At 37.2% G+C, this 16648-nt stretch overlaps 1 protein-coding gene across 2 annotated transcripts in view; it reads right to left on the bottom strand.

Annotated features, from left to right (window-relative positions):
• The window catches only part of cacna2d3 (calcium channel, voltage dependent, alpha2/delta subunit 3), a 46498-nt gene extending 31441 nt beyond the window's left edge, over positions 1 to 15057 (bottom strand). The window contains exons 1-5 of one of the 2 annotated variants that reach the window (XM_084101494.1): positions 14750 to 15057; positions 13763 to 13844; positions 6447 to 6563; positions 4099 to 4158; positions 1444 to 1606 (exon numbers count right to left, since the gene is read on the bottom strand). In XM_084101494.1, the coding sequence (XP_083957620.1) occupies positions 1444 to 1606; positions 4099 to 4158; positions 6447 to 6563; positions 13763 to 13844; positions 14750 to 14868 (541 nt within the window). In that variant the 5' untranslated portion in view covers positions 14869 to 15057. The remainder of the gene's footprint in view (positions 1 to 1443; positions 1607 to 4098; positions 4159 to 6446; positions 6564 to 13762; positions 13845 to 14749) is intronic. The other variant, XM_084101493.1, reaches the window with a different exon arrangement.
• Positions 15058 to 16648: the final 1591 nt, after the last annotated feature.

The raw sequence follows: 16648 nt of genomic DNA, 5'->3' as shown, positions 1-16648 counted from the left end.
ACAGAAGTAAATTACATTTAAAATCTATTCAAATAGAAAACAGTTATTTTACATTGTAATAACATTTCACAATATTACTGTTTTTACTGTATTTTTCATCCAATAAATGCAACTTTGATGAGCAGAAAAGACTTCTTTCAAAAACATAAAAACATTTATCGATTCCAAACTTTTGACTAGTAGTATCTAGTTTCTATATGTATCTTACTTTGAAAAATTCATAAATGCATATGTTTATTTATTTTTTATTAGTTTTGACCTCATAATTTTTAATCCAAAAATTGGTTACGTATGACGGACTTCTCCAATCATTTAGTCTGCTTAACCTTGCCACTTTCTTACAATTGACTGAAGCTCACATACAGATCTGCCTCTATCTAATCAAAAACTGATGGATAGAAGTTTCACTCGCATGTATGTCAAAATAAGGAGGAAAATATCTGCCACTACATCCATTACATCACAACTTTAAAGGTACACTATGAAACTTTTGACCCTCTAGCAGTTAAAAAACAAAAAGAACATTGTTTCGGCTCTGCGTGACTGTGCGGATGATCCTACTGCTCATAAAACATTCACTACTAGGATCATTAATAGATACGGAAAGGATCATTAATAGATACGGTACTTCCTTGAAAATAAATTCCAGCACAACAACCATAATGAAATTACCCTTCACAATAGATAATGCTTTACAATGAACTCTGTTAGAGAGCTACATATGGCGATTTATCTGTTCAATAGAATACCTTACTCACCTGTTCAGTGATAAAAACACCATCTCTGCGTCGCTTTTACAACATTTAAAATGTCTCAGTTCTCACCATCACCGAAAAGCCAAGCCATCATTTTATTACGAGCTCTGTTGGGTTCTGTTTTTACCAGCAGACTCTGTTCGGCATTTTATTAAAACGGGTGATTTAGAGACCTAGTTTGCTCAAAGTAAACCTTTCTTGCTCATTGTGACAACTAACAGTCCCACACCATAAACGCATCAAAGTAGCCGGAGCAAATTTTCTCTATTTATGGATATGACGAGACATGATTTCCTGTGAAAACCATCAAAATATAAACACTTATAATAGGCTTAATGTAGTGAATCAGTGTAAGACAAAAAAGTTACATACAGTAGAGTACTTTTAAGCACTTTGCTCCTGCTGGTAGATGGCTGAACTGCAGCATTTTGTTGCACAAAACACATTTTTTTGCAAGCAACATACAGTATAAATCAACAATATTTAATTATATTATAGCAGATGTTTTCAAGTCTTAATAACTCTTAAAAGAATAAAATGGAATGACATTTTCCCATCCTGCTGCTCAGGATAATAAACAGTTTTGGGACTGTGCGTGTTCTTGTACTGCCATCAACCAATCAGTGTGTCATGTTGGTTGAATCATAACCCATATCCTGTATGCCCAAGTAAAAACAGGATGCATTACCTTTATTGTACATGTTGGTTGGCACCTGCACCACGCTGAGGCTGAGGTTGACGGATAGGTTACTAAAATGATCGTTGGGTTCCAGGAGGAACTCTCCTCCCAGCTCCACGCTGTTCCCATCTTCATCCACCTCGTTTATCAGCACTGCGTTGAAATACTCGTACTGCAGGAAGAAAAACGAGCAAAACAAATCTATATAGAGGTGTCAGGCTTGAAAAAAGAAAATGTGAATGAAAAAGTAACCATTTTATTTTAGTTGATAATACTGCAATATTCATTCTATGGTGTAACAGCACTTGAACGTTCAAAAGTTTGCAGTCTGTACGATTTTTTTTAAAGAACTATCATTTATCAAGGACACAATAAACTGATAAAAAAATGACAGGAAAGACATTTATAATGTTACCAAAGATTTCCATTTCAAATAAATGCTGTTCTCTTGAACTTTCTATTTATCAAAGTATACTGAAAAAAAATGTATCACTGTTTTTCTGCAAAAATATTAACTGTCTTCAACATTGATAATAATAAGAAATGTTTATTAGCACCAAATCAGCATATTAGGATGATTTCAGAAGGATCATGTGACTAAAGACTGGAGTAAAATTCAGCTTTGCCATCACAGTAATAAATTACATTTTAAAATACATTAAAACACGAAACAATTAGTTACATTTTTAATAATGTTTCACAATATTGCTGTTTTTACTGCATTATAGATCAAATACTGTAAATGCTGAGCATAAAAGACTTCTTTCCCCAAACTTTTGAACTATAGTGTCAAAGATTTTTTTTTTAAACAACCTATAAGATTGATCAGAGACTTAACTAAGAACTCAGTTATGTTTAATTTAAGTATCAACTTTGGCTCAGATGTTTTTCCTGAAAAGTTAATAATAATTTCTGAGTTTTTGGATGCAGACTTCGTCAAATCTGAGCACAGTTTGAGACACTATTGAGATCTGAAACTCTAAAGGAGTGTGAGTTTACATGTGAGATTAACAGGGTCTTTCACTCAGACAAAAAACTACAGAATGTTCAGCAAAAGTCTCTGTTTAATGGAGACATTAAACATTCCTGATTTCTCTTTCCAACATGAAAACAGTCAGGTATGCTTAACCATTTAGACTAAACCATTAAGGCCCGGTTTCACAGACAGGGCTTAGACTAAGCCAGGATTAGGCCTTAGTTCAATTAGGGCATTTAAATAGCTTTTATAAACGTGCCTTCGAAAAAAAGAGACATATATTAAGATATGTCAGTGCGAGTTGCTTTCAGTTAAGACAGCTCAAACATGCATTTTAGTCTGGGAGTAGGCTTAAGCCTTGTCTGTGAAACCGAAGGCATGAATGTTAGTTTACGAACTGCATGCGCACACACACACTCTATAGATACAACATTTCATGCTTGCGTCCCAAAGAACATTTAGTTTGTGTCCAGAGGGCATGCGTGATTAAACTACCTCTCACTTTACTGGACCAGAGGTCATTCTGTGAAAAGAGGCTATCTATCTGTTAGGTGAGTGTACTTGATAACACCTTTGTGTTTACTATTAAGCGGTTTGTGTATGTGTGTGTGCACTTGGCTTCAGTTCCTGTTGGGGGGGGTGGGGGGCATCACTTCAGAGCTCAGCAATGACAGCTCATACCACGGCTGGGCGCTCCGGTGATACACCCCTGGAGGGGCGGAGGGGGAGCGGAGTCGAGAGGAGCGTAGCGAGGCAGAGGAGAAACGCTCCACACTCAGCGTTTCTGACAGCACTGCGACAAGCTTTTGAGGGTTATCAACAAACAGCAGGAGCAGGTGCTTGCACACCCCGACGAGTCCCGGTCCCAGTGGGTCCCAGTGAATCAGAACTCCTCATTCAAAGAGTCACGGTCAGAACTGTTTCATTCAGACCTTTATAGACATTCACTCTCGGCCAGACCATTTATTGAAAGCTGAGTTTTTATATACTCACACTGAGGCACTAAAATAATTAGATTACTACGCTTAAATAACATAACATTATTTTCATGACTTTTTATTATTTTTGGTGCATTTTTATTTGCAATTTCATACTCTTTATATTTTTACATTTATTCCTGTAGTAAATTTCAATTAGTTGTGTGAATAAAAAAAAAGACACAGTTTATGAATTACTGGAAATGTATTTCTACGTACAAGAGAGTGAGTGCATGAATTCATTACTGAGGGGGGATACCATTATTTTAAACGTATTTTGCTTCAGTGAATTTTCCATTTGTCCCTGAATAGCGCAGCCAACGTGGAGTCATTTATCTTAGTCGGAGTGCGGAGGCCGGAGCGAGGGGAGGGCTTTCCGGCACATAAATATATATATAAATATAATTCACTTCTAGAACTAAGCTGGAGGTCATGTACAGGATATTTGCATAAAGCAGGGCTACAAGATTATGGCAAGGAGAGCAGGGGCTTTATTAAAATATCCCTTAAGATTCTATTCTAAAGAACACAATAGAATATATGAAATATTCATGAAAATAGAAGCATTTTAAAAATTAATATGCATGTAATTTTTGTGTTTAAACAAAATTTCTAAGAGCATTAGAGTGATTGTTTTTTAAGAACTGTCCATGGTTCTGAAATCTTCCCATGTAATACAGCAAAAACATACAAGTGTACAAACTCTCTCACCTGTAGGTCAGGGTTCTCCTCATGCTGAAGATGAGCTTCCTCCGCCGCTTCTACAAGCCTCTACACATGAGTGACATGACACAGACAACAGCAGAAACTTAGAAGAGATGATTGATGGCAAAATACACAGACTTGTTCTTGATGAGCAACATACTGTAGATTTCAAAGATGCAGACATTTGTGAAAATAGCCTCTAGCTACATGTAGAAGGCATTTTATAACTTCATTTTATAATTTCATAACATCATTAACAAATGTATTACATTTAATAATGCTTATCAGATTATAAGTTAATGTACTTTCAGAATGCATTTGATACATATGGAGGGGGGTGGGGGTTGACTTTCAATAACAAACTGACCCTGAGAAACATTCACAGATGTAAAACTTGACAGTCATAATGATTTATGAAATTAATTGTATAAGGTGACCTCTTTAAAGCAGTAATATAATGTTTAGTTTACCTGCAGCTTGCAAACAGGTTGTATTTCACATGGTGACTTGTTCCCTTGCGGCAAACACGTGTGTGGGTGTGTGTGCGTGTGTGCGTAAAGGACAGTTTATGTTTTGTCGTCATTGAAAAGTGCTGGCATGCATTTTTTTTTTTTTTTTTTTTTTTTTTACATGGAGGTATAATTGCTTCCAATCCACAAAGCGCTTTAGGAAAAATAATTAATACTTGTCGCATTTGGTGGAAATTATAGCAACAGAACCAAAAAAAGGCTTTGTGCCAATTTTATAAATACAAGCTACAAACCAAGCTGCTCTGTAAAATATAATACTATGAGGCTATGTAATGTGTCCCTGAAAAAGAAAAAAAAAACATTATAAAATAACGTGTTCTAAATTTGGTTTAGATCGGCCTACAAGGGTGCGAATTATGACAGTCAAAACATAAGGCTGGAGGGGGCTACTACACGCCTACTCTTGAAAAGCCTACTTTTCAATCGTGTTTTAAACGTCTCATTAACCACAAAAGCTAAATCACGAGATAGAGAGGGCAAAAAACAGTTAGATAGAGCGCGAATTTTCACCTGTTGCCTAACAGGTGGCGCTAGAGAACTGAATAGCGCGTTTACCTGAGAAGGTAACCACAGCAAATATAGGCCTACAAACGATTATTACGGTAAGTTAACAAACATGACAAATTGGCATTTATAACTTAAGCCGAGATTTACGTCACAGATAGGCCTATCCTTAAAAAAAAGTTAACATTTTGTTTACAAATTCTATTTGACGGTTAGTTAGGCCTTAACTGTTAGCTGCTGAACACGCCGAAAAATAGCCTACAAATTCCTTTAAGACAACCCTGAAAGACAGTTTATTGCTCTGACTCACATGGTTACTTCTTTAACCACCCCAACATGGGTTAAGCTGGAACTTTTTACAGCTTTCAAACAATAGGCTATTTCATTCAAATAAGTTTGTCAGCGCGCGGATTTCATCTAACTTATATGCTTGCTGGTGAACATAAATCGCGTTCGCGTGAGTAGTAGCCTACGCCCTAATCATCTGTCATTTTATTATAGATTTGACATATCACAAGTATGCCTATATAGCCTAAAAAAAACCGTTTTAAAATAATTTAAGATGGATAAACACGAACATTATCAGTAGAAAATCATTTAAAATTAGGCCTAAAATCACTCTGGATAAACATTTAAATATTTTTTTCATTTGTAGGCTATTTGTAGAATTATTTTACAATAGAATAAAATGTGCTGCAATACACTTGGATTTGTTGTGGTATAAATTGTATCAAACTCCCTTCAAATCCGGCGAACGTGTAAATTTATTCCGTAGCCTAAATACCCGCGTGCATTTTATAAAATCGGGATGCAGTTGCTACAATTGCATGAGGTGTATTTCATGGGTTTTACCTTTCATGGCAAACCGACTCCATTGCATCATAAAGTGACTGTGTGTATCTGCAGGAGTTAGATAAGCCTATCTCGTCCACACACACAGGCAATTAAAGCCTGGACCGTGTGTGTGCCTCTGAAGAATAACGGCAAGAGCCGGTTGTAACGGGAAAATCTATATGTTCTTCTGTATAGAAGGGAGAAGCTTCAACCGAGATACTTTCTTTACGTTAGCAATAATTAAAGCTGTTGCGGCTGCTGCATCCAAGACAATAAATGATTGATGGAAAATGCTGAAACAATAAGAATTCATGCGCAAATCGTAAAATATTTTTTTTTAAAGGCAATAGATAGCCTAATAATAATTCCAATCTTTATTAACAACAACGAAAAACCATAGACGATGTTATTGAAGGCTGTTCATTAAAAAAGAAAACGGAAGACGCATGCAGCATTTGATATTCTCTTCCTTATAATTGTACTTACTCGTGTGGCCTCAGCTTTTTTCCGAAATATTTCCTCCATATTCTGCGCCACATTTTTCACCACTTTTGCGCCGTCAATCTCTTCTATTCGCACCGATTTCTCATGTTCCTTGTATTTCTAAAGAGAAAATGAGTCATGTTACGCAATGAATATAGGCTACACACGACAGACATTTTACTTTTTTGGTGTCCGTGTGGTCAAGGCTGAATGACATTTTGTTAATACAAAATATTTTGAACAATACAGCTTTAAAATAACTTTTAAATAAAACTAAAGCATATGTTGTTTTCTGTAATTCAATCAAATCAAATACCTAAAATATCAATTTTGAATGCAGCTTGTATGGCAATAGTGAAAGTATGTTGCATGTATTAACAGCTATTTATTAATACAAAAATAAATGTATTCAACTCTTTAAAAAGGACATCAGATCGCAAATAGAATAAAATAAAATAATTTGTATTTAACTGCATTCATATTTGCACACTTTAATACAGCGGATCACTTTATTCTTTCTTTGCTGTGTGTGTGTGTGTGTGTGTTATCCTGGTAAACCCTAGATTGTGGTGACCAAATGTCCCCACAATGATAGTATTACCAGTTTTGACCTTGTGGAGAAATTTTTTTGGTGATTTTTTTGAATTATACAGAATGATGTTTTTTGAAAATGTAAAAATGCAGAAATGTCCTGTGATGGGTAGGTTTAGGGTTATATAATTTACAGGTTGTACAGTATAAAAATCAATTTGTCTATTGAAAACACAATGTGTGTGTTTCACATTTCAGTTATCAAATAATCTCAATGGAAATCTTATAAGAAAGTCTCTGCTTTGTTGATGAATATCTAAAGAAAATCTCCTAAGATATTAAAAAGCAAATTTATCAAATTCAGACATAAAACTCTGATAGAAAAATATAAACTTAACGAAAACAACATGTTTAGCTTAAGATCTTTTATATACTGTAGTGGTAAAAATTTGCACAAAGTAAATTAGATGTGGGTAACCCATAAACATCTTTTCCTTTAGTCTAATGGATAGTGTGATACCCTAAAACATTAGTTTAAGGGTGCTTTCACACTTGGTTCGATTGCCTGTTCCGAACCCGAGTTCGATTGCTTCCCCCCTCCCCCAGCCCCCGATGGACTGTGTTCACATTATATTATTTGTATCCGAACCGCGGTACGCTTGCGTCATCAAACTGCAGCTGGCGCGTACACGTGTTGCTTGGTAACCGCTATGAAAAAGTGTCAAAATGGATAGAATTGCTCGCTTCACATTTCTTATTCTTTTTTTGAACCTTTGTTTTTGTTTTCAAAGAAAAGATACAGAAACACACTTGCGTCTGTCTGCCGCAAAAGTATTAAAACCGTTCCAAAGACAGCGGGATGTCCGCCGAAGACAATTTTTGTGGAGGCAAGCAGAAATCATCTCTCTGCTTGCAGTGCATCAATCCCGCTTTTCGTCAAGGTAAGTGTATATAGACCCTTTTACAGTTTACCTTTAACACACGCACGCAGGCACGCACCACATTATACGTCATCAATACCGGTTCACTTCCGCGATTTGGTACGATTGCGTTCATATCAGCAGCGAACCATACCCGAGTTCACATGAACCGTACCCCAGACCACCTTTTTAAGCGGACTCGAGTACGGTTCGCGGGTGCGCACCCGAGTTCGGAAAACAGCGTTCACATCATCCAAACGAACCGAACTCTGACGTCATTCGAACCCGGGTGCGCACCAAAAGTGCTAGTGTGAAAGCGCCCTGATCAATGTCCAGCATGACAAGTACAATTTTCTGTGATAGCATAGGGGCATTTACATTTGCAAATCTGAGGGAGGGAGGCAAATATGTGTGGCAGCGGAAGATGGATGAATGAGATGTTTTTTTGGGGGGGGTAAAAATGACGAGAGACAGTGATGGAGAGACAGGGGGCAGTAAGAAGAGGCCTTTACAAGTCTCCATGACCTACGCTTTGCATTGTCTCTTTGTTAATACAGCTGTCATTCCCATTTGAGTTAGTGCCACAAGTCTTCAGATAAGCACGTCGACGTGCGCCACTCTCTGACACCGGCCTCTCTGATTGGCCGATAAGACCAGTCCTCTCCAGATAACGAGCTCAATCTTGTCCCTGTAATTGGTGGAACTGCTGCTGCAGTGTCTATTATTGGTGGAGGAAGAGCGTTGTGGGTGGGCTGCTTTGGGGAGGGTGGGCGTGGCTTGTCGAAAGGGCCACGCATTGTTGGAGGGTAATTGAAATGGAGTCAGAATTCAGTAGAAAGATAATAAGTTGTCAAGCCTGGGCGAGTCTGGATAATGAACTACACTTCAGACAACGCTGAGTCTGCAATACAAGCGACACCTGAAGCAACAGCACTCAATGGCCGTTGTGATATTAGACTATTCAAACACACTCAGGCATCGACGCCTGCAGGCTTACACCACTCCACTATAAAAAAGCCTTTCTGATTAAAATAAGCTCATGTTTAGTGACAGATTTAATGAAAAAAAAACAACAACAACACACACACACACACACAAATCCCAAAACGTGTGCTGCACAGCCTTTCTGATGAACAGTATCCATACACTTTTTTAAGACAAATGGACATAAATGGAATCAACACGCACACACACACACACACACATTAAAATCTTAACTTCATAAAAGGCTGAAAAATACGTTTCCAGTACAAAAAATAGACAGCATACATATCCTTCTATGTTTTATCTTTCAGTTTTTTTAGGCAACATTATATAAATTGCATCAAAACACTCTTGCACATCTCAAATCCCAATAAGTGTTCAACACAGTCCATTAAACTTAAAAAAAAAGCATAAGTGAGTTAAGTGAAACATGGACATGCAAATGCATGTATGCACGAAAAAATGTGTGGACAAAAAAATGTGACAAGATACTCTGGCACATCTAAAATCAACGTTTTACACAGTCCTTTCAAATAAAAAAAAGGGCCTTTTTCCCGTTTCCAGTATGAGAAAAATATGAATACATGTCTTTCTCAGTTTTTTAAAGCACAACAGGACATAAATCACATGAAAACACATTAAAAAATTCACTGAATCTAAAAAAAATAAACATAATGTGAATCCAAAAACAGGACATACATTACATGTAAACAGTATGCATACATGTCTGTCTCAGTTTTGTAAAGTCAACAGGATACACACACACACACATTGGATTTCCATGGTTTATGGTGACATTCCATAGACTTATTTTTTTATACTGTACAAACTGAATATTCTATCCGCTTACACTAACTCTACCCATCACAGAAAACTTTCTGCATTTTTACATTTTCAAAAAACATCACTTAGTATGATTTATAAGCTGTTTTCCTAATGGGGACAACAACAAAAAAGTCCCCACAAAGACAAGGATTTCGGATATTGCCATATTTGTGGGGACATTTTGTCCCTATAACGTAGGATTTACCAGGACCACACACACATCACTAGTTCCACAGTCCTAGTAACTTACAAAATGTCTTGTGATAAAAAAAAGGGGTTTTTTTCAATTTTTTTTTCTAGTTTTTTTTTTTTTTTTACAAGACAACAAATAGCATGAAAACACACACTCTGGCACATATAAGACCCCCAACATGTTTCTAACACCAACACCCCCCTCCACACACACAGATCGTAGCACCACGCGGCAAATTACCCCTTTAAGAGAGAGACCATGGAGAGTTATTGAGGCGGAACAGTTCATTTCACGCCTGTCCTGCCTCCCCACCCCTCACCCACCGTCCCGGCACCCTCCCCAGCCCCAAAAAAAGCCATAATCAAAGCCATTAATGCTGCGTCAATAGTGATGATCACCCCACTGATTCAAAACACAGTAGAGAAATAGTCCCGGGGAGTGTCCCAAACAACCAGATGCTCCTGGACAAAACAGGTTTTTGCCTTCATATTCTCAAGACGCTACAAAATGATTCAGTGTAAAGATGCCTAATGGTAAAGTATTTGCACAATCTGTTATTTTGTTGGGGCGAGGTGGAAATTTCAGCGATTGAAAGCAACAAAGGGTGACATTTGTATGGCTACCCCTCCCCCCTCCCCTTGTGTAAAAATCAGGTAATTTTGCATAACAAGCTTAATGATCACTCTTAACGATCCTCCTTAATGAACCGGCCTGCTGCCTCATCCCTCCCTTTCTGCTTCCAGCTCTTCAGACTGGCAGTTCATTGGCCCTGAGCTCCACCCATCGGTCACGCCCACTGAGCAGGATGATGGGAAAAAGTGCAAACATACGCAGAAATGGCAATGAAGAGAGAACACAACTGGCTGGGACATTTTACAATGTGTTAATGTGTGTGTGTGTGCGTTTAGGCTGATGATTGAGATCATTCTGGGTGGGACGAAGGAACATGTTCATTATTGATGCTTTTGGCTGAATCGGGAACAGATTTCCATCTTAGCTCTCACTTTAAAGCGATAGTTCAAGCAAAAATGTGTCATTTTTTACTCACCCTTATGTCATTACAAACATTGGAATGTTGTATTTTGTAGATTATAAACAATCTTCCCTCATTTCTTTTGAACACAGTTCATAGTAGGGATGCACCAAAATCTTTTTGGGCCGATATACAACATTTTTTTATACAACAAACAGCTAATGGCCGATTCCGATGCCGATATTTATTACTTGCATAATTTTGTCATTAAAATAGATAGTTTTATATTAGCAAAGTTCAAAAACGCATGTATTAGGATATACTAGCTAGTTTATCGTCAAATTATTTTCTTTGAACATGGATTGGATCAATTTAACACTCAACAGGCCAACATTATAAGAGAGGCACAGAGTAAGATATATATAAACAACAAAATAAAATACAAATACGAAAACTTGACAACCTTCAAAGGTTATTTTGCTATCAAACTATATATGCTGACAGACTATATTTTGTACAGATTTCATTTTGTTCACGTAGTTAATTAAACTATTGTATACCGATGTTTTACATTGATCAAAAATATCGGCCGATAAATATCAGCTGCCAATACATCGGTGCATCTCTATTTCATAATGACCACATCTGTCCTAAATGGACAAAAAGCACCACAAAAGTTGTCATTATGATTAATGCACTATAATGAATCATACAATTTTTATAGCAAATAACAAATGGACATTTAAATTGATATCTCATAATTGTCCACTCCACTGAATTTGCATTCGCCTTCAGATATTAAAAATATCTTGATGTATCAAAAACATTGATGCACAATGCCATGTTTGGCGTCATTGTCATGAAGTTTCATTGGTTGTAATGAATATGTTGTGCTAATTTGAATATGCACAATGGGATATAAGATTTTTCAGTAAATAATAACCCAAACATGAATATTCTGTCATCATTTATTCAATCTCATGTTGTTCCAAACCAGTATGACTTTATTTTCTTCTGCAAAACACAAAGATATTTTGAAGAACGTTGGTAATCAAACAACACTTGAGTCCACTGAGTTCCATTGAGTCCATTCTATGAACAAAAAACTAAAGGTGTGTGCACTATTCAATGCAGTTTTGTGAATAGTGTGAGTAGTGTGTTCACACTGATGTAAAAAATGCACTCAATTGTCACAGCTTTCTTTACATTGCAAAGGGGGAGGGGCCATCAGACTCAGGTTGAGGACATAGTGTATAGTGTAAGTGCATACTGTATAGTGCATCATTTGGGACATTTTTCAAAATATATCTTTATGTTCCAAAGAAGAAAGACAGTGATACAGTTTGGGAGGGCAAGTAAATGATTTAAATTTTTGGAGTATCCCTTAATATTTTAGTCTGTTTCTCACACTAAGCTACGACTTAGTTTAGCGTATGGGTCATATGGACTAGTTTATGCAGTACGTTTTGGAGCTTGGCAGACGTGGTTACTATGAACTGAACAGAAAAAAATGTTTTGGAACAACATGTGTAAACAAAGACAGAATTTTCATTTTTGGGTGAATTATTCTGTTAACAATTACACAAGGTAAATCAGACACATTGGTCTCGGATCAGTGGATAAATACAACACCGGTAATGGCTCTGACTACACTATAGATTTTTCTGCAAGTACGGGCCCAATAGCTAAAGACAGACCCTGAATCTCAGTTTTAGTTAAACAATCAGTGTTTGTGGACACATGTATCCTTCACAAAGACAGACTGATGTACCTCACTAACATACATGAAAACTCCCATCATTCTCAGCTGTAATTCTCAAAGCCTCAGTTTCAATTTCAATTTCATTTCCGCTGTTTTATAAACAGACCCGGGCTAGTTCAGTTAAAGAGTCACGTACACACATTCTGTGAGGAGGTAATTACGACGATAATATGTGCACTGATGGTGAGAGCTGGGCTCTTATCTCACACCAACACTGAGAGACTTATTAATACTTCAGAGAGAGAGAGAGAGAGAGAGAGAGAGAGACGGGTTATCTCAAAACATCCATCACTGTTTTTCCTTCAGTAGAATCCGAGAGGAAATGAAGTGTGTTCCGTAGTATACAACGCCACCGCATAGTGCATTCAAACAACATGGTATACTGGAACAAAGAAACCAGGTGGAGACCTTCATTCGCAAAATATCTGCAGTCACATAGATGTGAACTTTGATAATAAAATATTAATATTGTAATGTGTCTGAGCCTTTTCTCTCTTTTGATATAGTTATCAATATTGAATTGTTTATATGTAAATAGAAACCATCACAACAAAAAGACCACCTACACAACATGAATGAATATGAATGAGGAAATAGATAAATAAAAAATAAAAAAAATAAGACAATGGCCGTCAAATGTATGCTTTATTGGCCTGTCTAATTTCCCTTGATTTTACTACTTTGTATATTTTTTGAAGAACATCATGATTTATTTAATAATTTTAAAACGTACATTTGTCTCCAAATGCTTGAATTAAAAAAACATTTTTTAACCCTGTGACCAAAAAGCACAGTTCATAATATCAGCTGCCACCGTGTGGCTAAAGTGTTTAACACATCATCAGATGCTCCTTTTTCATTTATAAAGAGACACATTTATTCAGTTATTCTATTTGTCCAACTAGTCCTACACAGGTGTTTAGATGCAAAAGACAGATCGGGGGGAAAGAAACTGAGTGTAATGAGCCTTATCCAAAAACTCTCTCTCTCTCTCTCCCACACACACACACACGTCTCAGATTATACACCTGGATGTTGTAAGGCAAAGCCATCTGTATTCATTTTCAAGAAGAGGTGTGTGTGTGTCAATGCAAGTGTGTATGTGTGTGTGTGAGAGAGAGGGGGAAATACCTTCTGTAAGAGCTGAGATCCTGAGTATTTTGAAGCTATTGATTTTATTTCACCACCAAACGCTGAAGCCCAGAGTTTCACCCTGTTGGGGGAAGAAGAACCCATGTAATCACTTACAACACATTATGCCACAATTACAGTATTAGCAATGATGGATTAAAAATAAAAGTTAACAAAAGTTAATGCAAGAACTGTTTGTAATCATTATAATGTATTCTATATGGTCATACAGGAGCATATGTTTGTTAAATTCACATTGTTCTCCCTTATGTTTCTCATTTTCTGTATGTCAAAAAGGTTTATATGGCATAAAAGCTTTGCATACTGTATTTTCACTCTACACTATCTTAAGGAGCTATAGTATTTCTACCTGATCTGACTCTTCGAAATGGCTTTCATTGGTGTAATGTAATGTAGCGAGGTTGATAATCAGTTAAAATAAAATCAGCTGACTTAGCTGTTATAACATGAAGCACATTTCTGCACACTTTACATTTTTTTCATATAACAGCAATTATTAGGGCTTCTTTCCAATATTTTGTTGTTTTCCAATATTTTATGTTTAAAATGTGTATACGGTTTTATAAAAGCCTCATATTTGGACTCTAGAGATAACTAGACCCTCACAATAGCATCACAAAGCATAGTTTTAACCTCTCTCATGTGCTCTTATTATTATAGATTAAATGTCATTATTAAGGCTTAAAAATTAAGTCTTAAATTCAGACTCTTTGAAATACCGAAATGATGGCTTTCTACAAATTTACATATGGATTTAATACAATTATGATAGCTCTATATTTTGCATGCATTCATATTCTAAAAGCATTATAGAAATGTTTTAGAAAAAGAAACCCTTAAAACACCACTAAAGCCCTTACACAGGATAGTTTTGACCTCTCTTGGTTTCTATATACATGCATATAGATAAAATGCAATTATTCTGGCCTGTTCTCTATATTGTTGCATGCACGCTCTTCTACTCACACTGATAAGGGGATCTCCGGTTGGGACCCCCGCACCCCCGGCGCCGTCCAGAACGCGCTCATCACACACAAGAGGAGGCAGTGCGCGTGCTTCCGAGGAATTCTCCGGTCCTGCTGCATCCTTCCTCCAAAATTTCTTACGCTGCAAAGAAACCGGCGGCTCGGGCAGCCTTTAGAACTCCCCCTCCCCTCGGTCTCTCTCCCCCGGTTACAAAAACAGCACCGAGCGCCAATTCAGCAGCACATCTGCCCGCCTCAGCGCGCGTGCTGCCTCCGGAGCTTCAGTCTCTCCGCCCAGCTGTCACACACCCCAAGACCTCGAGCTCGTGCTCTTTGACATCGATCCTTTGCTTTTTATCCCTGCATTGATGGCATAGAGAACTATACAGGTATTTAAATGCTTATTCTTGTGCACGAGCCTTTCTCTTAGAGCTGATTAAGACCAAATGAACTCGCGCGCTCTCACTACTGGCGCTGCTGATATATGATGAACGACACTTTCGGGTCAGTGCATGTACTAAACGCAGAAGTTTAGGGAGAGGAGAAGCGAGCAGAAAGTCATCAAGACAGTGAGTGAGGCTCGTGTAAATCTAGGGAAGGAGATCCAGTGCGGTTTCCCCACGAGAGCGCGCTCACGAGAGAAGCTGATGCGAAACTTTCCCTCGGCAACGCGCATTCCTCCGTTTTGGGGATGCTTTTGCTCTGGTGTCAAGCGGTGATAGAGATTACGTAAATCAGTTTCACATTAGTGTTTTCACATTGATAGAAGATGAATTTACACAACATCACTGTATGATTCTGCATATTGCGGGTTTTAACTATTTTGGTCACACACACTTTATGTATATTTCACCTAGGCAAGTTGTCACAAGCTGCTATATCTCCGTAACTGTAATTTGAGTCCAGTTCTATAAGTAATAGAAATAATCGTTTTTGGTTTCAAACAACTAGTTCCATTAGGATAATCTAATAGCCTAATATTTCTGTCCTCAAAATGCTCTTATTTGAGTATTTTCATTTACTGCAGTGATAATATAATTCTGCATATTGCTGTTTTCATTTATATACACATTAATAAAAACATCAATACGCCCATTGATATACAGATTCAGCTAGATGTATTATGGCTGCTCCTCATCAAAAGATGCCATAAAAGAGCAGATAGTACTAGTAAAGTAAGTGAGTAAGATTTATGACCAGCCACTGCTATAGCACTGACCTCTCGAGTCTGATGCTTAACAATGGCATCCAGGAGTTAATTGCTATTCTCTCATCTCCTTTTTTCTTCCTCTAATTATCATGAGCACATAAATGATGAGGTGCATTTGCGTGTGTGTGGTAAGGGGTCTGATGGATCTGTCTTCACACGGCCTGCGTCTCTGTGCAGTCATGATTAGCTGGTAAACGCATCATACATCACAGACTCAGCAAAACAGCGGCGACTGAAGCTGAAGAACACAAGCCATACTGTACTACTGCAATGCTGTTACAACGCGCAAAACTCTAAATGACATTCATAAACTTCTCAGAGTATAATATCACAGGTTTCCATCCATGCGTGGAGGTATGGAAATTCATTGATAGACAGGTATACGACATAGTATGAATGCATTCGGAACAGATGCAATGATTGGACGAACATTTTATGGTCTTCCACAGATGATAAATATACAGTATAAATACATTTAGACCACTTAACTTAGTGATTGCTATCAGGATGTGAAGAGACTTTCAACTAGCATTACAAAAAAATAAAAATAAAAATCACCTACCTGCCTTCAAATGTCTCCTATATGTTTACTTATGTATATTAAAATTCACATCCAGATATTGAAGTCTTACCGGGTCCTTCTTTAATCAGAACGACAAAAACAATAAGATTACATAATTGTGGGTCTTT

Source organism: Abramis brama (genome assembly GCF_963993115.1).
Source record: "Abramis brama genome assembly, chromosome: 23".
NCBI lineage: Eukaryota > Metazoa > Chordata > Actinopteri > Cypriniformes > Leuciscidae > Abramis > Abramis brama.
This window is presented reverse-complemented; position numbering and strand designations above follow the sequence as displayed.